This window comes from Opisthorchis viverrini, assembly GCF_000715545.1.
Source record: "Opisthorchis viverrini unplaced genomic scaffold opera_v5_66, whole genome shotgun sequence".
In the NCBI taxonomy this organism is placed as follows: domain Eukaryota; kingdom Metazoa; phylum Platyhelminthes; class Trematoda; order Opisthorchiida; family Opisthorchiidae; genus Opisthorchis; species Opisthorchis viverrini.
In genome coordinates this window covers 297023-321501 of record NW_008751723.1, presented here as the reverse complement: position 1 = coordinate 321501, position 24479 = coordinate 297023, and the positions used below count along the sequence as shown (strand labels likewise).

Genomic DNA, 24479 nt, shown 5'->3' with positions numbered 1-24479 from the left:
AGGTGGGTTAATCGAGTATGTCGGCACCGACGGTAAAAGGAATGAACTTATCAACAGCGTGACTACTGCATACCACGAATGTCTGCCAAACTCACCAAATATCGGTTGTCAAGTGAATGGGATTATAATCCAGGATTTCGGGGGCTAAAGGTAAAACGGGAAAACAGTAGAGGTGGAATCATGAAACAGGCTTGAAGCAGCGGCAGTGGTAACATTACGTTAGAACTGTAACATGGCACAGGACACTGAACAAATTTTTTTTCAGACTTCCTCATTCACAACACCTACTAGGGTACTGAAAAGTACAAAATTCCAAACTATTCTAAGGACAAGTCATAACTTGTTCATAGTAGAGTTGATCGATCGTACGAACAGGCTGCCCGAGGAGAGGGACTGACAGACAAAAAAACCTAGTTCAACAAGACCGACTTGTGTAGTGCTACAGTCCAAGGGCCACTGCAACGATCGGAAAGACGTCTACTTGATGAACAACATAGGAAACTGAATGCATTTGTGCATTGAAGGAAACGCTAACCAATAAGTGAGCCGAAGTTGAGAAGTATGTGTAGCTAACTGTTGCCATTCGCTAGATGCAAGGATGGCGAAGCTGTCAGTTAGATCTCGTCAACCCACATGCCGCATTTCCAAATGCTCCAAGGCAGCATGTCTGTGACTGTCCCTCTTTGTTATTGTTGTTGAATTCGCACGGAAGTTCAGGCTCAGCTGACTGGAAACCGTGGCCATCCTGGACAGATGCTCGATTTTGTGATGGCTAACGATGACATCTGTTAGCATATTATTTGAATATTGGGAGCTCACGTTGTAATGATGGCCGCTGGTTTGTTCGCTTGCTGGTTCGAAATCAACCCTGTCCGTGCATCGCTACGAGCGAGGGACCACCAACTTCACGGTAGCACTTGGTCAACCTCGGCCACCAAAACCGATGAACCATGAAACGGGACCCAATGTGGAGGAAAACAAAGGTCAGGGAGGAGCCGGAGGGGCCAAGACACCCACCAATAAGAAGATAGGTCAATCAAAAAGTCAATAGGAATGCTTATTCAAACAACCAATGATCGATCAAGTTTGACTTGGGTGAGTAGACCCTATATCAATCAACGCACTTCGGACCTCAGCGTACTTCCACTCACAAGGAATTGATGCCACCCCGACTGGTGATAAAAAGCTTGCAACCAAATTGCCCGAATCGGCGAACAAACCAACGCCCATGACCTCTGTTTTACAACTTTCAAGTAGCGATTACAATGCGACTTACTGCCAAACAGCGAATCCTTAGTTTTTCCATTTCTAAATGACCTTCCCTCTTAGGTACTACATTCATTTATACTGTGCCTGAGGACCACGTGCAAAAACAGTACTTGTTTGCTGTGTCGTTATCCTGAACATTTCAAAAACTTCGAAGGTCCACTTGGTCAACAGTCGCCGTTCAGGTGAGTACAACAAAGCAGACGGATAACATTTTATACGAAGTACTACGTATCATGCGGAAAGAAGAGCATGTGAAGGAGTCACACAGATCAATGCAGGGTCTTGTAATCTGTTTTCAGAAAAGATCAACATTTTGCGCAACATCTAGCTTGCAAAAAAACGTTGCCAGTCATCAAGAGTGGTGCTAAAAGAGGATGACCGCAACACCAACATAATTAGGAGTGAAGATGGAAACTGAAGAATATCCGATGAAACCCACATAAGAAATAGTTTAGTAGGAAACACTGAGTGGTTTGTCGGGGAACCTCAGGCGTGTGGAGAAAACCGAACGTAAACGATCGACCTTAGAAAGAACGACGGCAACGCATGAACATCAATAGCGACCGAACTCCTTAAGAATGCACAAGGACAGGTCGTGTTAGAGGAGGATAATCAACAAACGGTCGTGATGGTATGTGTTAGGTTGGTCGCCCTGAACACAGCTGTGCAAAGCACCACCATTTCACCACCAAATGGAATGTAACCACATAAGTGGACGGCCGTTTAGGGGCACACAAACATAAAGAAACTTCACACTACTGTAAGGCATTCTTAAACACTCATATGCGAGAGTATGGGGCAAGAGTCACGCAAAATTAGCGCTCGGCATACACTGGAGATTGGGGAACGAACGGTTACGAGCAATCCAAAAATATAACGCTGAGATGGTCGAACATAAAGTTATAATTCGGGTCAATTGCGATTAAAAATGAATAATAGTTTGAAGGATTCAAAGCACCACAATCATTGAATACATGTCCTAGCAACTCCTTGTAACCCTTGATGTAAACACGCTTTCATGCCCAATAGCTGCAGGCCATTGCAGGATTGGGGTAAGTGATGCCACGTACGCTATTTTATTGAAAGAGTAATTCAGATGTTTGATTAGCGAAAAGGCCGGAAGCATCGAGATAAATCATCTAACTGTTGCGTTGCTGTCATGTAACCCAAAGGAACTACGAGGGCTCATCCAGTGCCAGACGGGAGCAACGAAACCGTAGACCCTCCGGTCAGGAGGCAGCCACTTAATCTCAAAGGCTACGAAGCTCACTGTGAACAAGTCAGGCATTACAGCGAAGTTCAGTTCACCGAATTACCAAAACTATGGAGAAGCTAATAGACACGTTTTCAAGATTTCCAAAAGTCCACAAAACAATATGCCATAAAAGGTCGCCAAATCAAACAAGGGAATAGCCCACATCATCGCGGATTAGTGAGCATTGTGGAACGGCTACAATAGAGCTACATACAATTATCAATCTAACCGGAAAGCAATGACTCAAACCAAGTTAGTTCCAGCGTGTTTAAACTCAACATGGTTACCCGTGCATAGTTCATGGACGTGACTTTTCCCAACTCCACCTGATTCACTGCCGAAGCTTTGTCGACTTGTAACATTCGTTCCATTCAAGATCAACTGAAGGTGACGAGTAAGACGGTCGTGGCGCTATTATCACATTGGAATTTCGACTTTATCACGCAAAGTTAAGTTATCCCATCTAGTCCGCTTCGACGCTGGCTCTTCCAAGCCCGATAGTGTTATCTCCTTGTTTGAGTAAACATTCTTCAGTTGAACTTATGGTCCACCTTTGCTATACCTTTAACAGCCATCCTACGTCAAGGCTAGGTCTCGAACCTGCAAAAACATTTTACGACAAGCATCGCTACCCCGCCACATGAAATGGCTGTAGTGTTTAACAGCTTCTCAGAATAGTATATCTAAAAGTATGTCTAAAAGAAGAGACAGGAGGTTACGGGTTCGGAACTCCATTGAGTTATGTGAGATGCGCGCTGCCGATGACTCCCAATAAGGAGTAAACAGTTCTACAGTGCTTCTTAGCTTTACAATAGAGATTGACTTCAGTTACGGTACGGAATCTACGTGAAACGGGCGACATGGACCAAGTGGTTAGAGTGCTATTTACTGACCGGAACGTCCGTGGTTCGAACCCGATCTCTGCCTCTCGACTTCCCCTGTCTAGGCTTGGGCGACTTGGCAGTATCCCAGCAGTATCCCACTCGTGCCTCCTTCGTGTGGCATGGCATTTAGACACCGAAAGGGTGCTACGGCTGAACGAAATTGCCCTGAAAGTGTAACCTTAAGGATCCTCATCATTCTCAAACACTGTGCTTCAGTAATTTCTGGCGAAATATCAGTAGCAGCGACTGATTCGTTTTTGGAGAAACTAGGCGCAGTTAAACCAATGTTACAAGACGAACGAGCGAAGTACCGATGATGACAAAAGCCGCTTCTTCCAGGAACATTAGGAATCATCGCCACGGTGAAATGCAAATTGGATTCAACAAAGTTTACTCCGTACCCACAAATTTTATCATTTAAGAAGAGGAAAAGGATGTTACATTCAGGCGATCCAGACGGTCGACTTCACGAAAGTAGGTGGATCTAAGTAACCGGGACCGATAACCACTTGGTGGGAGTCGAAAGATTAGTGAGTTGAAGAAAGGAGGATGTAAATATTTTCTAAAAGATAAAGCGTGGTGGAGCCAACTGCTGTAATCAGAAAGTGTATCATACTTCTGATTTTCGGTCACTGCTTACCAAAAAGTGTAAAACGGGTATAACGGAAGCAGAAAGCACCGTCCGATGGATCACATTAACTAAATCTAATTGGGGGTCCTGAATGTGGGGAAAACCCTCTTCCAAATGTTGGTGTTACTCCGTTTATCAAATACTTTGTTATCATCATCGACAGCATCGCATCAGTGTTCAACACTGATACTCCACTGCCGTAAATACTGTTAGCGCATTCCGTAAGGATTAAGTTATAGATTTAGTAATTTCGGTCAATAAGTTGGTTGAATTCGGGCGGAACTGCAGTTATACACTGAAAGAATACCAAAGGGCAGTCTTCAAAGGATATTAAAGCTTCTATTCAGACCAAAATAAAACAGAAAAAAGTCGCGATAAACAAAGTATGTTAATAGTAGAACAATTCAGAGACTCCACCATGTTGGAGCTTGTGGCAAATGGTTGGTTTCTGCCCTTTCTGTTCCCTACGTACACACTGTCCTAAATGCCAAAGTTTCGTCCACCGAGGATCTGAGAATTAGAAGTGGATGACTAGGCACTGAACGCGGTAGCCAACATTATTGACACAGGAATCCAGAAATAACGGAAGTCTTGTCCATTAACCTTGGTCCAATTATTTAGTGATCCGTTTTTATACATGTTTTACTTCCTCATTCGGTTTCCGTGACTTGTTTGTTGGTTACTAATTCAGCGCAAACGGCGGAAAGTTGGAAATAACGAACAGCCGATGGATGAACAGTGACCTCAAATCACAGCAAAAGAATCGACATCGGGGTCCAAAACTAATTTGCAATGTGAGGTTCGAACGAATATCCCGCTCACGTAATCCTTAGGCTGCGAAAATACCATTTCAATGACGCTGATGTTCAAGAAACCGAGACACTTTTTCTTGATGAATATACCGTTTAGGGGGGCTAACGAAGTGGACGAATTTTTAGCAACCTCATCAAGAAACAAGGGGTCGTATGAATGCTCACACAACAAGCATGCAACCCCTCGCGTGTGCGCTAGGATTCGTCAATTGATCCGCCTGACTACTTAAAAAATTGAAACTGTGGTTGAAGAACATTGCTTTGATCAACGATCGCAATGTTAGCAGAGCTTTATCCCATCAGAAAGCGCCTAGTGGAGACCTTGCAGCCATAACAACCAACACACAAGCATAAGGCTACAGATCGGAACAGCTCTTATCCATAACACAGATCGTGTCATCGGAGCTGTTGACCAATGCCTCCAGACCTAAGTTCCAGAAGCGTTTTACAGACCATCCAAACATTTTCTCCTTTTCGGAGGACTCGACGGGAAACTTTGCCATACACTGATTTGATAATGCAGGATGAACAACACACAGGTATTTTGGATAAGCAGCCGCAGACCGCAATCATTAGTAATGCCACAGGGAGTAGTGAATTCCAGAATGACATTCACATCTATCATGAAATCTAAAAAAACACCACACGAGTTCCAATGGCAGTGTTGCTTAGGAGGCTCGCAAAGCTAAAATGTCTCTCACATGACGCACGTGATACCAGGCCTCAGAAATACACAACTGTGAATAACAAAGGAATTGAGTATAGACAGAGGTTGCCTGCAAAATAGGCTGATAATTCAAAGACAACAGGCACTTCGAATACCCTACAAGAACGTCCGCCCAACAAGATATGTAGTGTCATGCAAGTCACGGCTTACCGTAAAGTGGGGATGGACAGGCTAATACTGATGCAGACCGAACCCTTTACGATATCGGTTGAGTTGGAAAAAAATAGACCCCTGATACAAGGATTAGAAGACCAGACACCTTCAGAAAAAGATTTAAAAAAAAGATAAAGCGTTCGGCTGTAGCACCCTTCCGGTGCCTAGCTGCCATGCCACCCGATGGAAGCACGAGGGCTGGGATACTGCCAGGTTGCGCAAGCCTAGACAGGGGAAGTCGAGTGGCGGAGGTCGGATTCGAACCGCGGACCTTCAGGTTAGTAATCCGCGCTCTAACCACTTCGGCCATCTCGTCCCCTTCAGAAAATCAACCCCAGACAAGTCGATAAGAAAGGATGACGAAAGAAAACAGGATAAATCGATAGTGAGATCGGCTCCTTCGTGCTGATTCCACCAGAAGCGTTAACAAGGTTGACAGATAAGTGACCGCATTACACCCTTTCAACATCGGCATAACAGCGAAGTATCAGTGTATTGGACACTGATGTTATACCGCCGACGATGACATTCGAATTCCTGAAAGGCAGCGTGAACTCATTTTCAACTGTTGAGACCACTGACGAGAAACAGTGTGGATGAATATGTAAAATGCACCTGGATGATAAAATAGGGCAAAAGTTGGGCGATGAACGCGGTATAACCAGTTTACTAAACATTTTGTTTGCATTGTGTAAGGACGTCAGTTTCAAATAAGCTTCAAACAGATCCTTCAAATTCTGCTTCAGGGTTCAATTGCACCGCTATTCAAGATATTGAAGTTTAGTTGCTTTAGGAGTAGTGCAAGAAGATTGCTGGAAGTCGCCTAGTTCAGACTAAAACCTGGTCTCATGCAACAAAAAAGATCGAATTCAATCGTTCGGGTAATAAAATTAGTGGCATAATAAAGATGAATCAGTCTTTCTCAGCTTTACCTACAGAAATAAACCTCAGTTGGAATTTCGCAGCAATGGCATGATTCCCTGAAACTCAATCCTCTCGAAGGGCTTTGGGACTCAATAAATATGTAAGCTGTGGGAGAGTGCTCATCACATAACGCTCTGTTTGATTTGGTTGGTCCCCAAACATCGTGAAGATCTATCAGTAACAATGAGTGAGGAATTGTGAAGTAGATTGAGCGACTTTCAAGGCAAAAGAACCATTCTTGTCGGAATCTGTAAGATGAGTGGGGTGCATTCTCTGCAGTCAAAAGACGTCCAATCAATTTGGAGTGGCAAAGGATATTTTGAACGATCGTTTCCGAAGCAAAAACGCTGTAAACCTCAGAAAAGGAATTCATCAAGCTACAACTGATTTCTTACAGCGCTGTCCCAAAGCTGCGGGGATGCCTATCCAGTTAACAAATAGCTCATGGTTTCCTATTCCTTCCACCGAATCTACTAAGGTTAACAACCTAAACCGTCCCAAATAGACCATCTATGTTAAAACCGAGAAGTGTAGCTGAAAAAGGGCCGATAAACAAGGCGGTCATACATCACTGCAATATACGCACAACTCCACGCTTGTCACGTGCCCAATAGTAGTGCCTCCGAAACCATATGATCTGCGGTGCGGTCCAACGAAAATATTCTCATGCTATACTAGAATTACTATACATTCTTTGACAGAAACGTATCAAAAAAAGCCTTCTAACCCGCTACTGACAAGCGGTTGTTTGATCATGTGAAAGACATTTTGGTAAACGGGATGTGCAAACTGAGCACCGGAAAATCGTATTGAGTGGGGATGGAAACTGCGTTTTCGCCAATAAATTTGGCACCAACAATTGCTCGGGGAAGTAGGGGGTGTCTGACACCTACATGCAGGTAACTGAATGCTTTCAGAACTGATGAATAATGTAACAGGGTAAAAAACTGAGAATTGGCCAGTGGAATTACCAGCATTGGCTAGAGATCCACCTACCTACAGAATGAAAAACAGCACGCTGGATGTGTAACTACGAATGTATCGAACAGTCGAACAAGTCGAGTGACTTGATAAACTTACCAGCGTAGTCAGGAGTGCCTACCAAGTCACGAGTCACTTTCTCTTGGCTCAGGAACTTGGACAAACCAAAATCACAGAGGACGATATCACAATCGGGATACGGTTGTCGAAGTAGGATGTTATCTGGCTGTAAATGTATAGATGAACGGAGGAGTAAGACGTGAATGATAGAAAATAATTATTGGCAATAAATGTGCACATCAAAGCATTCCAAAAAACAATTGAAATGCTATCACCACCATTGTCATCATTCGTAGCAAAATAGATACCGTCCTTAAACCAGGAGGAAGAATGAGCAGAGAGATGACTGGAGGAACTGAAAAATTGGTACAAACAGTCTCGTCTCTATAAAAAATTATCAAGAAAGAGTCCAAACCTTGGAATATCAACGAAACGAGCCCACTACCAGTCGAATTTGCTCAATGTCCCCTGGGAAACCTCATCTGCGTACCACGACAAACACACTTTGGGTAGTCAGTTCGGCTAGGAATTGATTGTATGATCGAAACTGGATCGGGTCATGTGCCACGTCCCATAGGGTTTCCAGCTGAGCGCGGGAGGAAACCGGTGAACCAGAATAGGAGGGCGCGAAAATCCCGCAGTACAGTAGCCGCATCCGTTTGATGTTAACAAGCCATAGCCTGCACCCGTGAACGCTTCGTCAACAACTTAAGTAGAAAACGGCGCCATTGTTGATATACGGTGGTACATGTCCAAACCAGATAAACTGGATAGGTTTTAGCCTATCTGATGATGATGGCGAAACCGGTCGTGGGTTGTCGGCGGATTTTCAGCAACCTTATGAGTAGTGCATTGCGAATATGTACATGGATAGGTTTTGTGTTCTGGTCATGATCAATCCCTCTAGTTCATTATAAAGGCGGCAGTGAGCTAACGCGTTATCCCCAGAAGGCACCGACTACCAAACGTTTGGAACATTTAAGGTCCTCAGATTAGAGGGGTCAACACCTATAGACTGCTTTTACAAGTAACATATGCACATTGCACTGTCCACAGCGAAAGTCGTTTCTGACGCCATAAACGACGCAACTTCACAAGCACTGAACCGACTTCCGTCAATGTAGAGTGACGACTTACACAGCTACTCATATAAGTAGACTGCTCAACAAATTCAAGTTCTTAACCGTAGGATTTTATTGCAATACAGGGGGAAGAGAATTCTGAAGCTATACTTTGAAGTCAAAACGCACAAGGAAGTTCCGTCTAGGGCAGAGTGTTCAGACCGGTCACCATACGCGCTTTCAGCTTTACCGGTATGGTTGACTCCTTGGTTTTAAAAGTATATCAACGGCGTAGAATAATGCGTCAGCGGTCACGGTAAATCGCCGGGCGGGTATGCGATTTATAGGGCCAACCTTTCTAACTCGTCCTTCCTCGGGGGGAAGGTAGCATCGCTGCTTTCATAAATGTGGACATGCTGTCACCTGGAAGAAACGCCTTACTGTCTTCACACTACTATCGCAGACGACAGTACGACTATACCTCTAGACCGATTAGTAGCACGATTACTCGTAGTACGAGGTCTCTAGTCTGATTGCATCGCGTTGGCTTTCCTGGCATGGTTACATCTTGAGGAACGAAGTTCAAGCCATGATAACCAGCAGGATCACTGCACCGTAAGAGCCCAACCATCACGTCAAGGTGGAGCAGCTTTAGGTCGGGAGGAATCCGCAAGAGACGCTCACAATCATTACATCTTGCGTCTAACTAAACATGCCGCTGGGTCGTGACTTTCACTAACTGAGGGACCCTACACGTGCATCGAAGACCCCAGTGAATAAAATAATATCTCAACTCTCCTTGGTGCAACAAAAACGAAGAGACGAGCTCACGTCAACGAAAATTAATCCGCAACGAGCAGTGGCATGCAACCGGACACTTTAGCCGGTGCATAACCGCATAGTGAATTTTCAGAAGAATGAACAGCAAATGGGGTAAGAGGAGAGTTAAGAGAGAATAACGGGAGGAAATATGAGAGGTTTTGCCAGTTATGTGTTTTCGCTTGTCCGCCTTGCTGTATACCTGAGTGAGGCCAACAGCAGATTCTCAAAAAAACTTTTCTTTGCATAATTCATTGCTGAAAGAAGGCTGGGATACTTCACGACGCCCAAGCCCATATAAGACGACTGGAGCGCTGAATGAAAGCCTTTGACTCCAACGCTGACCGCAAACCCTTGTTTCGTTCCAAGCTACAGCAGTCGGCCGAATTTAAGGAACTTAATCCAAACTCGACCTGGAGGACCAGGAGGCCATGTTTGTCAGAACTCCATCCAAGAATGACTCAATGGCTCGCCAAGGTATACAAGCCAATGCACCACGATAAGGTCCAGTCTCTTTCAGTTTCATCAGCGACCCAATAAGCCTAGTTTCATTAGGCATGTGCTTTGGTGAGTTTATGTGCCAACACTGTGTGATAGGCCACAACAATCAGGATGGAATCACTGATACTGTGGACCAATATACAGAAAGATCACCTGAGATTTTAGTGAGAAATATGCGTGCTTTGGTCATCACACACCTGAGTCGTAGTTTGGGAATTCATTCTCATGTACGAAACGAATCGGAAGGTGGTGGATGAAGAGGGACTTTGAATGCATGACCAGCATTCACGTTAAGATGAGCCAAATACTTAAGTGAACAGCTTGCTTGATCGTGAGCGTTCAAACGGCGTCCGTAGGTTCGCCACCATCGACAGTACTCTCTAAATATCGGAAATGGTTTACTTTCAAACATAGTTTCCGAAGCTTCAATGCTCTGGACAGAGAGACTAATCAGCGGAGGTCCTGACAGTTAATCCGTCCGTGGTAGGTTGTCGGGGCTGCTACGCTCTCATAATTTCCAAGACATACTACATACTAGTAGGCGTGCACTGTCGAGAAAGTCATAAAACATCCGACTCATTAGCTTTCACGATGATTTGTCAAAGTGAAAGGCGACTAGAACGCATTTTATACAAATCCACGGCCAGTGCGATAGGACCGAATCTGTCACCACCAATTCCCAGACATCCGAGCAAAACCCACACGACCAACAAAAATGAAAACCGAAGACTGGGTAATCAGAGCTCATTCGGAGCTTACGATATGGGTTGGCGTCCCCTGCAACCCAAAAACCATCAACATTGATCCAAACACCAACGTTAACCACTGGTGCTTCGAAGCTGCTTTAGTTAAGGAAGTGCCTTGTTAAAGGAGAAACAACGCACCAAAGAAGAGACTCATTGCGAGCCATAGTCAAGTGACCTAGATAGAGGCTAAGAGGAACAGCATCTCAAGCCCCGTGCTTCCTTTGGATTGTATGGCAGCGACGCGCAGAAAGGGTGCCGCAGCTGAACGATTTATTCAGTTGTTATTCAACAGCACGCATAATGCGGGGTCGCAGTGTAGCGCGAAAAGAATGCCAGGCTAACACCATCAACAACGCTCGGGTTTTTCGTACTTCTTGTTCAAGCCAGGTCTGATAATAACATGGAAAACAACGGTACTTCGAAAGCAGCAGTGTTCACCGGTAGACAGTAAAATGGCGCCTCAGAATTCATATGAACCATTAGATCATTTAGACCATTGAATACGGAACTTATTCCATACTCTACCACCACACTTCATGGATAACTACACATGTGGGAAATGCCATCATTTATGGGGCCAGAATGTCCCAACTATATGAGGAAAACCACGCGCAAAAGTAATTAGGAGCGGCTACTACCCTTTATGGACTGCACCACGTGTAAATACTCCTAGACCTAGATTCTATATTTCGACAACCGACTTTCGGACAGGTAATAGGCGGTAATCCACCCCATACTACCATACCACATTGTGCGCTGTCTACTATCTTGTCATCGAAACGATGAACACCTGTCTATCCTTCTATGTACAAGAGAGACGTCTCAAAATTCATAGCTACTTACGTTAGCTGACCTATTCAATGTATACCCCACATCCAACCTGTACGTACCTATCAACTAACAAGGTTGATGTAGACTACGGATTTCGCTTTTCTCGGGGACTGTCTGTCTGATGAGGAGGGTCTTTGTGCAGCATATTCAACTGGAGAATATCGTGAACGAGGGATTGAGACAGGTTTCAGCTATGTCTGTCATTAATTAGCAAATATGTCCATAGATGCGAGCTATCAACGGGTATCTTTCGTATAAAAAAACAGCTCTAACCGAGATACAATGAGCTATCAATGTCACTGTAGGATTTATGAACGACCAAAAGACAGAAATGCAACTTGGACCATCATGACTTTCGGAACAATGAAGGACATCCGAATAAATGAAACCCAGGAACACGAACTAAAATATTTGACAGATATTAGAGGGCGAAACGTAGTTTTGGGGATCCTGTGACCACAAACCACGAGTAAGTGCTCTAGAAATTTGGATGCGTGCAATGTAACAAAACGAATATTACGTGAGATTCTGTGTAAAAGATGACGACGCTACATCAGACAGCACATTCGCTATGAGAGACACGCAAATGGCGAACGCTGTAGATACCATTAGGATTAAACCAGGCGTTCAGTCAGTTCGTATCTGAATGAACAGATAGTAACAAGTACTTGTGAAACAAGTCCATCCAAGGGTCATTGAATACGACCGCTTTCCTTCTAGTCATGTTAAACAAACAAGCCAATGATAAGAGCGTGTGCACTCTCGGCCTAAAATGATAAAATGCGCAGCACTGACAAAATGCAAGGCGAAGAACTGAATCAATCTGTACATCCAGCGTCTCATTCTCACTCCCAGTAAGCTAGCTAGGAGTTGGAGAAACAGTAGGACCAAGCAAGAACTCCAGTAGATATCCAAGAACAAGCCAGACCTAAAAATTCAACCATACCACTGCCAAAAAGAAATCTAACCAATTATTAGTTCAGAAAGAAAAAAGAAAACATTCAGCTATAGCACCCTTCCGGTGCCTAACTGCCATGCCACCCGAAGGAAGCACGAGGGGTAGGATACTGCCAGGTTGCCCAAGCCTAGACAGGGGAAGTCGAGTGGCGGAGGTCGGATTCGAACCACGAACCTTCCGGTCAGTAAATTCACGCTCTAAGCACTTGGGCCATCTCTTCCAGTTCATAGAGAGGAAGATGCAGGAATACCACTGAAAACAATCATTCCAAATAGAAGATTGCGTTCAGCGTAGGAGGAGCAATGACTATATTGGGTGAGACTGTCAAAACAATGCAACATTCAAAAACCCCGGACATCTGTCAGGAAGAACTGCTGATGGATAAAAATGGTAGGTTACGATAAATAAGATCCGACATTCTCGCACAGATGAAGCAATAGCAAGGTGATGACACACTGTCTTCTCTACAATGTTTTATCCCTGTCGATATACAGCGTGATTTATACACGTCAGATCGAAGCTAACGCAGTGGTACGGTGAAGTAGAACGTCTACTTTTTGGAAAGAACATCCGCCCGATTCATGAAAGTAGTACTCTCGTGAGAGGAATTCTCCCTATTCGTGGATTCGGCCTTCTTAACCATGAACAAATCTTACGCGCGGTAGTTTCCTTGGACAAGTAGGGTTGTTTGTTATAGCACTTCACTGCGCCTGTCCTGAGTGGCTTAAAAAAGCTGTCATGTTCAGTGGACATTCGTTACTAGGTGAAGCCTGTAGCGCATTCTCAAGCTGTTGCTGGGTCTATAAGGTACCGTACATTGAGGTGATACTGCTCATGTCTGGACGACAGAAACCCGCAGTAAGATTTACAGAGTTATATTTTTAGCTGAGTATTCTCCAGAAAACAGGCTTTATCTAGAGGGAGTTACATGGTATAACAAACAAGACCGGAAATTCGTTCTCTCGTGTGAAGAGTTTTTTTTCTGGAGGGGTTTCCCTAGACAGCAGTCCCTGCATTGGCAAATGGACTACCTGGTCGAACCTCTATTTCACAGCCTTTGGGTTTCGGTGGTCGTGAAAGTCTTGAACCTGACTGCAAACTATAGTGGGTGAAAGTCATTTGATTATCCCTGAATACCTCAGTTCCATCCCGGAGGCAGACTAATCAATCCACGACACTTTTTACGTTCCAATTTTCGACTGAAAACGTGGTTCTACTACACCATAGTAGACTAACTGTGAAAATAAGCACAGACATTTTCCTTTCGAACGGAAATGTATGACTCAAACCTATTCTTAAACAGACTGTCCATAGCATATGTTTCATGCTTTCATCACCCATATAGAGGAAATCTTGAGTTGATTGAGTAGGATAAGCGCAGCTAACCAGTCGACCTGTAACTGATATTTCGGAACCAAATGTTGTCGGAAATTATCGAGGTATTACAATGTTGAATTATTATGCCCACAACTCGCTCACAGGACTTACAGCTTGCAATAAGCGTTCCCGTATTATTAACGCGCATTGCACCCGTTTGTTTACCAGTCGCACGATGCTTTCAATCATTTAAAAATTCCACCTACATTTCATCATAGACAGTTAATGAGGGCCTACTGTGGGTTCAAAGCTCCGTGTCGGCAACGAAACTAGATTGACTGTCCAGTGATTATTGACCTGGTACGGGTTGGCGTGATGTTGTGTCTATCTCATCCTTTCGTGATCGTGATTGGTGGTTTAAAGTCAGGATGCTTTATTTTCCCTCTTTTATCACAAGTGCGGAAAGGAATTTGATCAATACCGTACAGTTCTAAGGAAGACTCCTAGGAGAAACACCTAATTCAGCTTCTTCGAAATTCCATGCTCAGTGGTAGCGCAGGAGATAACAGACATTTTATGTAGATTTTCCAACAGAGTCCGACTCCACAGAAAGATGGTGAAATTAGACTGTATTTTCAAGAATATGAACAAATCTTTCCATAAAGGAAACTACTCACAGCCCACGACCGGTTTCGCCTTTCTTGGGGCTCATCAGGTAGGTGCAGTCCCCGAGTTTCTGTCAACCGGTAGTGGGCTGTCGAAGAGTTTTCAGCAACCTTGTGGGTAGTTTCCTTTATGAAAATATACTGCGATATCTCGAATATCGTGCCAACTGAAAGATAAGACGGTCTGCGTGCAGCACATTCAGTTGTAGAATATCACAAACGATAGATTCAGTTGAGTCACTCGTGAAAACCAAATTGATTTGCAAATGAGTGTGTTTCTCATGAACAAATCTTCTTCGAATCCGTTGTGATTTGGTTTACGATTGTCGAACATAGCTGTTATGACTTTTTGTGGGTGAGAGGAAAAAGTTGCAAGGCAAATCAATGACATGCCACACGCAATGGCATAAATGCTACAATATTTCTTACCTGGCATTATTTGAGCCAGCTTACGAGTATTTTTGCGGCGAACTGTCATGTAGCAGTTAACTATTCATATCGCACAAAATAGCATTCTGCGTATAGAGGTGTCTGGCGCACTCGTGAAAACAAATTGATTTGCAAATGAGTGTGTTTCTCATGAACAAATCTTCTTCGAATCCGTTGTGATTTGGTTTACGATTGTCGAACATAGCTGTTATGACTTTTTGTGGGTGAGAGGAAAAAGTTGCAAGGCAAATCAATGACATGCCACACGCAATGGCATAAATGCTACAATATTTCTTACCTGGCATTATTTGAGCCAGCTTACGAGTATTTTTGCGGCGAACTGTCATGTAGCAGTTAACTATTCATATCGCACAAAATAGCATTCTGCGTATAGAGGTGTCTGGCGCACATCCCCGCTACAGGGAACGATCCCATTACAAGGCACCGTGTAAACAAAAGTATGGTGGTTGTCTAACATCAATCGGGGAGTGCGAATTTCAAACCAAACTGTAATAATTTTGGCCATCCGTTACGCCTGTTGAGTTGTCGTTTAGTGAGGAGAGCTTTTCATGCTGCATTCGAAATGGCGCATATATGATTTGACAGTAGGGCATGAAATAGATAGTTGAGTCTGCGTCCGGTAGGTGTTGCGAGTACTCTAGGATAAGTTCCAAATGATCATCCCTGAGCTTATTTGCAGATGACACAAGATGGCAAGGGGTCGATCTCGATGAAACCCTTGTTACTTTATTCGTATTTCACGTGGCCGCTGGACATGTACCCTAAAGATTGCTTGTGGCAGCCAAGCACCGAGCACTAGTGCTCCTGTTACAGCAAACAAAACGCTTTTTTCATTCTCAACATAGCACAGCTCACCTCAAGCATCTTCCAGTACATTGGTTCGTATGCTACGTTTCTTGGGTGTTCTGATGGGTAAGTTTTGTGGCTTGGTTTCTACCCTACCATATTCTTTTCATCCGTATTCACTTTACACAAGATATTACGGAATTACCCTCAGTACAGTGTGATGACATGTAAGACCACATTGGTGCCCACCATTAAGATTCCAACCTCAAGAAATGCATCAAGACTTTCAGAAGACCCGACTGATTTTCTTATTCGTTAATGTTTCCAACCCAGCCATTTACTTTATCTAAACTGGCTTTACCAAGAATTTCGACGACTAGAAAGGAATAAGTGTTTGTTGGGCGATCTGCATCGCAACTGTCGCTTCCTTGCTGTGAAAGCGCCTGATAAGCTTGTATGGATAAAGTAAGTGCACCGTTTGTGGACCGGAAGAGTGGAGCGTTATATTCCACTCCACTAGGAAGCCAGTCTTCAGAATTCCGAGAAAACCTACTGCACAGAATTTTGCCCTTTTTTCCTTCTCCTACATTATATAACTCTCGTGCGTTTGGATCATTCTCTGGAGGAAATTTAATCCCCTTCTCTCTACCGTTTTCACTCCACACATACTGAGGGACGAGATGGCTCAATTGGTTAGGGAGCGAATTTACTGACCGGAAGGTCCGTGGTTTGAACCCGACCTCTGCCTCTCCACTTCCTTTGTCCAGAATTGGGCAACCTGGCAGTATCCCAGACCTCCTGCTTCCTTCGGGTAGCACGGCAGCTAGGCGCCGGAAGAGGGTTACAAGTGAACGTTCTTTTCTTCCCACATGTACTGAGCTTATAAGAATGCATCTCGCTATTTCCTCAACGAGAATTTGCCATTCACCAAGCTCTCGTCATCGATATCGACAGCTCCGCTGTTGTGCACACCAAGCTCTACAGTAGCGGCCTTCAACAGCAACGTTTTTGAAATTCGGGGAAACAAGCAACCACGATAAGTTTGTTCACGGTGAGAGGTGCAGCGTTAATAGACGGTGAAGGACAGTGTAGTGGATCGTGCTGGCAATTTGTTCTATCACCGTACTAAACAAACTACACAACAAATACTCCTATTATATTTTTACTTTTTACCTCATCACTGTTGTCAACACTATAGCATGTCAAACAAAAGTGTCGATACGGTTCAACTGAACATTGAAACAACAAGACGCTTGTTTCATCAAGTGAATGGGTTGGGTTGCACAGGTCCACCCGCGTACACAACGACCAGAGTCACGACCTAAACAAAAAACAATGGTTTGGACGAACCATTGTAGTTTTGCCATCCATCCCGGTACTGAAATGCGGGTCAGCTCACACATGGGTTCGATACGGGTGCATTTAGTCGACAGTGTGCTACAGTTGAGCACGTTTCTGTGAACTTTAACACCTAGTCTTGGGTTTCTAAACCAAAACATGGCCATCGGCATTTCACAGTGTACCGAGTTCGCTAATTGATCCAGGATCAATAGAAAATCGGGTCACCTTAAAACATACTCCCTTGCTGATTCAATTTGTGGAGCGTATCAACCACAAACACCCCTCCAAGTGTTTCACTGGTAATAAACTTTCGGAAGAGGATTTAATGGCTAGTATAGACACATTTCATCAGTAACAGCTGTCTAAACTGCACAACGACAAGACTTCTGCAGCACAGTTGATTCACACAGGATACACAGAATGACCGCAGAACAGTCGAATAACAACTCGCCACCAAAACTTGGGGACCATAATGCGTCTTCTAATTTTGGTCAACCCGACCCTAGTTAAACGGCAACTATACTGAGAAAACAAGGTCATAATTTGAACATCATGTCCTCACTACTTCGGGGCCTGACTTAAGAAAAAATTGTACCCGGCAATCAGGCACGATGGCTAAGACCTTAATAAGTGTAGGGTATCTGGAAAAGCTACTTACAACTATTCATTCAAAAACTTTTCGGTTGAGACATGGGAATAAGAAAAACCGTACTTAGGGACCTCATAACAAATTTCTCATTATTGTGTTTGTGGTGAGTGGGTCGTAATAAACGCTACTTTAGCCGTGTCTCCCATAAAATGACAAGTGAAGAGAAAGATGCTGGTAAATCTAGGTTGACAAAAGTTAAGCACCGGTAGTCTCATCCGGTTTTGCTGTCATTAATAAAAGTTGGAGATCAAAGAAGTAGAAGTAAACGATCCAGAAACTTTGCTCTACAACTTCGGGAAGACTCCAAACTTCTAGGACCAAAGCGTATCATTCTGACACTTCCCGAAGCATGTGCACTTGAAGTTTCAAATATCATTCAACTTGTTTACGGTCCCATCACTAATCTTGTGTTCCGTGGTGCACGAAGAAGTCCTTCCTTCCTCATTTAACACTTAGGATATCTGGTGGTCCTGACCCGATACCTCGTGGTACCTATGGCGCGAGAGTTGAACTCACCCCAAAGACTGAAAGTGCAATGCGCTCGCTCAATTAGCGTCAACACAGGTGAATGTGGTAAATGTCATTTATTTGTCGTATCAGAACACGCCCAAATGGACAACGGTGCTGAGACTAAACATGACGGATTCGACCGAGATCTCTTCCGACTGCATCGGTAGCAAAAAGGACCGTGATACAAATGCCCAACTTGGATAACTAAGCATCATCACACTGCACTCGCTTCCGGGTGCGCACCTCCGGCATTCCACAGGCCGTTCCGCTAGGGTGTGCAGGAATTGATAACGTCATAAGTCGCCGGGCAGAGGAATCCTTGCTTGACTGGATACCCACTGATGGTCGCCTCTGAGAGGTTCGTCTGACAAAGTCTGTCAAGAAGTAACACATGTGAGAAGTTGTTCTGTGTCTGTTTGTCATGTCGACTTACGCCCCAAATGACTAAAGCTCTGACACCATCAAAGACAAGTCTTACGAAGCCCTGGATGCACTGTTGCGGTGAGCTAAAAGCTCAGATATCCTTGTGACTACCAAAGATCTGAATGCACAAATGGGCAGGCTTAGCGCATCTGAGACTCAATCAGGTGGTCGACATCAACCGGACTCGGTACGTATGGACAATTGTTTCAGCTAAGTGCTGACCGCAAGCCGTTTTTCTGCAGTACTCATTTCCGAAATAGACAAAGTCATCTGACCCGCTGATCGCGAACTCAAATCGATGACAATGCCATCAGTTACCGAAGGCGCGGATCAATAACTGACTGCCGGTCGTTATCGCTTGGAAACTGAGAGTCCAATCACGCATTCGTTCGGAGTCGCTTCCTCCTCCATTTTCCAGGACCGCGTAAGGTGCGGAAAAATCGCTTGGAAACTGAGAGATCGCCACATCCGGATATTAGACGAATTTACCAGATTTGTATTCTAGGGTTTCTTATAACTGTGTCACCATCAGATATAAATTCATGGAACGAGATCGCCACCTTGTTGCACATTGCTGGGAGTATTTCCCGTGGAACGGCGCTACCAGGCTCACTCAAGCAAAAATATATCAGACCGAACGGCGGCACTGCTCAAATCTCGGAAATATCCCAGCGGATCCCGAACACAGCTTAACCTGATGAATCATCGGACGTCAAGTGAAAGTGAGCGTGCGGGCCGACCGTGAAGTCTGGTGGACACGAAAAGCTAAGGAAATGGAAGAGGCCCAGAAACCCGGTAAAGCCCGAAGACTATTTCAATTGATCTGCGCGACCGGACCCCGAAAATCTACTGTCAACGGAATTGTCAGGGATCAGTACTGAGTGTGGCAACCACAGGGATATCCGCTTAACCCCGGTTGTAAAGAGACTACTAGCGTTACTTGTGCTTTGTCGCCTCATGGTGGCTCGTGAAACACTGACTCGAGAGCAGTAAGCGGGGTTCCGGCCTGGTAGGGGTTGCGTTGACCAAATCTTCACATTTCGTCAGGTGCCAGAAAAACGCCATTTGTACAAACGACCCTCAAATTTAGTACTCTTGAGTTTCCAAGATGCACTCCACTCGGTTGGCCGGTTTGTTCCCCTTGACACACTCGCCAATCAAGGAATACTATGAAAGTTTAGGAACCTTGCAAGTTCTTTGTATTCTCAGACCTCCTGGTGTGTGAGTAAACGAAGAGCTCCCTAAAAGCACTCGTGAAAAAATCGGCGTCCATCAGAGGTGCCCAGTCTCCCCGTTTCTATTCAATTAATTGATCGACGAAACGAAGAGACATCTCGAGTTCTATTCGTTGAATACGGCGGGGCGGATAAACAAAAACGTGTGACTAATGGCATATTCCATCTTTCTTCAATGTTGTCTTCTCTCGTCCAGTCTTACTTGACAATCATTATTACGAGGATCCCAGCTGTGAGCATGTGAGCTAGGCACCCATAGAACTGTTGGTAATGTGAGGAGTTTATGGATTCTTAATTGAGATTCAGTTCTGTAAATGAAGCTAATGTATTATGAAAAAGCAGGATAGCACTACACATCTGAACTCTTATTGAGGACCATCAGCGGTGCGCATCTCACGAAACTCTAGGAAGTTTGTGGTAAACGTGTAGCGACCCAGTCACCCACATACTTGACTGTTCAACTCACAGTCGCTCACTGGATCGCGAGGCTTGTCTTTATTCTCATACGCACAAACACGTCGCATTAAGCTGACTCGTCGGACATCGATTGTCTGCGCCGCCTAGTCAGCGTAGCAACCACTCACGTGCCGACGCGCCCACGTATACGCACTGGGACCTACATGAAGGGAGCCGAACCCAGTCAGGACACAGACTCGCGCGCGCGCAGGGAGCAAGGAGTCAGCCCAAGCACTCCAAGTCCACGGACAATCATGGAACACGTGTAGCAGCCAAACTGCGGAGAAAACACGTTACCGCCGTCCGGACTTTCACCAAGGAACTCTCACATACGATAAGTTCCTCTTTGACATACTCCCATTTCGCATTGTATTTATTTTTATACGCGTTGCAAGCCTCCACTGTCCACCATGCTAAAAACTTCTATTAGTGCACATACACCTTCTGATTTGTATTATGGCTATCACCACCTGTGCACTAATAAACGCTTCTCAGCACACAACTGAAGCAGTAGCTCCCCAGTATGCATAAGCAGAGCATTGACTCCGACTACACTGAGCAACTGCGTTTCTTCCGACCAACAAGTTAAACAAGTTTACCAAAGAGGTTCATGTAGTCCTAAAAGCGGGATCTCCAGCAGTGCAACGGTGGCGGGAAAAGAAAAGTCGTACTGAGCCCAAGGAATATTCGAGGTGTTACAGCTTCTTAGTGCAAGAGGGTATACTCCTTTCAATGCCTTGCATAAATCAGCTGGGTCTGTTAGCCGTCAACTCAAGCGTAGCCAGCGTGTACATAAGGAAACCTGTTAAGACTATAAGGCCATGAAAACCGAGGCTAGTACACCTTGGAATGGTCGAAAACTTTACCGGCGATATGAAAGTCCCCAATAAGCCAGTAGTAAAGGAACTCACCATAAAAGAACAAGCGCCTTGATTTCTGGAAGAATAAATTAAACGCTTAGGGCCTACAGCGCCTTCGTAAGTCTTTTATTTGGTCCGCTCAAATCCAGTTCTCTTCCCCCTCTCAAAGTTATCAAAGTACCAATATGACCTCTAGTTTTGGAACGCCATGAGAAACTATGTTGCACAGCGAACAGGCATTCTCACAATTAATTAGGATAGTGGGGTCTGCGCCTCCTACTGTGCGTTTTGGAACTTCACAATGCAACGCACTACGTCAGTTTCCAGCCCTCTTGAATTCTCTTGGAAGTTCGGAACAGTGGGTTTGAGTTCGTCGAGTTTCTGGCAGCTGTACAAGCCACGACTGAATCGTGACAGACGAAGCACATGCTTTAGTCCCCAGACGAGCATTTCACAACCTAATTGACAACGCAACATCCTGAACCTTATGGATGATGCGAGAAGTAACCTGAAGAAGATCATAATCTGTGTATCATTCCAGTTACCACTCCAGGCTGCCAAGGTAATTGATCAGACTTTATGTGCAATCTTTTGTGGATGAAATCCAACGGCGCCTATGTGCCTATGAAGCAGCTAAATGACAGCAAGACTCTATGTTCAAATCGTACTTTTACCGTGCATGTACAGTGAATAAGGCGTCTAGAACGTCGCCAATGTTTCAGTAGGAATACACGTACTTTGTACAGACATTCCTCAGAGGGCGCAAAATATTGGACCCGCCTTAGCGCACCGTCCGGATGTGAGGTATATCACTGGGTACTAAGAGTTGTGTGTACCACGCTACAGTAAATGGTGTTGTTGCGTGGTTGCGAGACATGGCTTCTGTGGACAGATTATGTGGACAGTCTTCAAGTTTCTTACCAACAGGCTCGTGAAGGAGAGACTAATAAAACAACATAAACGAAGCCTATGGGAGTTTCGCTACCGAACAAAAGAAAGCAAAAAGGAAAATGATGAGTAAGTCACTGATCCAGCCTCAGTGTAATTTGACCTGGATTATGTACAGATCTCGCTTGCTGCGAAGGTCCACGATGACGTTTTGAAGCCCAGAGCCTCACATACCAGTGGGTGGCTGAAATGTCCAAGATCAGGCACACAGCTGCATGTGGATGAGCAAACCGGCTTTACGTGTAACGGCGCATGTGTGGAAGGTCGGGATTACAACGAAAACTTTCTGCTTAGCATTCAAAATCGAACACAAAAAAATTGTTCACCTGTAGGACCCTTTCGGTGTTTAACTGCCATGCCACCCGAAGGAAGCACCGAATACAAACAACATTCCACTACCTACTCTTGTAAAGTTCTCTCTTATTTACGTCTTTCCTATTACAATTCTAATAAACGACGAATCCCAGGATATCACACTCAAGTGGTTACGAAATCAGTATATTAACCCTAAGGATTACACGCTACGTGGCTTTTGAGACAAGGATGAATACTAAATCGGAATAGTCCGCGGAACGAGAACACAATATCTAGACAACTGTACTTTCTAGTGTATCTATATCTAGTTCTGCAAGGAAAACAACGACAGGCTGGTATGTTGGTATGACAAAATACGACTCACAAAACACGACAAAACACGGCGGAAGAAAGGCGTCAATAGGGGAGGTATATATGTTCGAACGTCCAACGGGCAATTCAGAATGACCATACAGAGTTCATGAGTATCCCGTGGATACCTCACAAAAGAAAAAATCGTTCAGCTATGCCTAGCTGCCATGCCACCCGAAGGAAGCAGAGGGCTAGAATACTGTCAGGTTGCCCAAGCCTAGACAGGGGAAGTCGAGAGACAGAGGTCGGGTCTCGACCACGAACCTTCCGGTCAGTAAACTCGCGCTATAACCACTTGAGCCACCTCACCCCATCTCACGAAAGAGACCGAACATTTCGTGACACAAGAATCACTATGGACCTCTGAGTTATTGCAGTTCGAGTAAATGGTAATCAAATCCGGTGGAAAACATACCTTACTTACCTTAACGTCTAGGTGCACAATACTGCGCTCGTGTAGGAAGTCCAAAGCCTCCAAGCTCTGTTGAACGGCTGATTTTACAAAGGCAACAGAAGGATTGATTTCAAAGTAATGAGTCATGGAATAGAGGTCCCCACCGCAGGCACTAAAGGTTAGAGGTAATTAAATGACGTACTGTTCCAGTATTATGACAAAATCGGTGGCTCTAACATAGTACTCATTCATACTAACAATTCGTCGGGATAGTTTGCCACGCTCAATGATGTCAAGCTCACGCATCAGGGTTTCCATAGTATCTTTTCCGTTTCTCCAACGTCTTATTATTTTTGCTGCAAAGGTTTCACCACTTCTTTTGTGTCTAACTTGACAGACACGAGCGAAGCGTCCTCTGAAATTTTGTCCCATGGGGATCTGTTAGACGTACCTTCCGATCTCAGAAAGCAAATCATATTCATCAGAAAAACTGTCCCTGCAACTTGCACTCAGTTCAGACTGCCTCACGACCCCCAACGAACTTGGAGATTGCTGCCGAAACGTAATCATGACTACACTAAACAGCCAAAACAAATTTAGAAAGTAGTCATGACCTTGAGATAAGCCAGACCCAGCTGGCAGCTGAGTCAGTAGCTTCCATCAGTTCGCCCCCTGATGAAAGTCGTCACCTCACAGACTCACTGATTCTCAGGTATGCAGAATGAGCATTCGTTTCTGACAATCCCAACTTGAGGTGGTATCGCAAGGTTAAGTTGGGTAATCCTTTGCGCTCTTTTCGAATGCGACAGCCTGACGTTCGAGTAGCTGAGCTACAATGGAGGTAACATATCCGTTTGTTTGACCATTAGCTGAAACCTCATAGAAGATGCATTCATGAGTGCATATTCCTGCGTGATTGTGGCAAGGCCGAGTCATCACGCAAGCAGACAAATATCAGTGAATGTCTAGGTTAAACACAAGTGAAAAGTAACTACGAGCAGACGTGACCGGCAAAATGGACGAAATAACTACGCAGTGGAGTATTACAGATTGTCCTTTGTTACCTCAAAAGGGCGACTGCGAAATTGGGTAATAGACATGCAGCAAGAGGTTCGTTTACACGCCGTCTCACTTTACACTGAGTCTGAGCTCAGTGGTGGCAACTGC

At 44.6% G+C, this 24479-nt stretch overlaps 1 protein-coding gene across 1 annotated transcript in view; it reads right to left on the bottom strand.

Annotated features, from left to right (window-relative positions):
* The window catches only part of T265_04184 (hypothetical protein), a gene marked incomplete at both ends in the record, with an annotated part of 59675 nt that extends 36045 nt beyond the window's left edge, over nucleotides 1-23630 (bottom strand). The window contains 4 exons of the mRNA XM_009168866.1: nucleotides 96-144; nucleotides 7736-7862; nucleotides 23343-23484; nucleotides 23515-23630. Coding sequence (XP_009167130.1) covers nucleotides 96-144; nucleotides 7736-7862; nucleotides 23343-23484; nucleotides 23515-23630 — 434 coding nt within the window. The remainder of the gene's footprint in view (nucleotides 1-95; nucleotides 145-7735; nucleotides 7863-23342; nucleotides 23485-23514) is intronic.
* Between the last annotated feature and the right edge of the window lie 849 nt (nucleotides 23631-24479).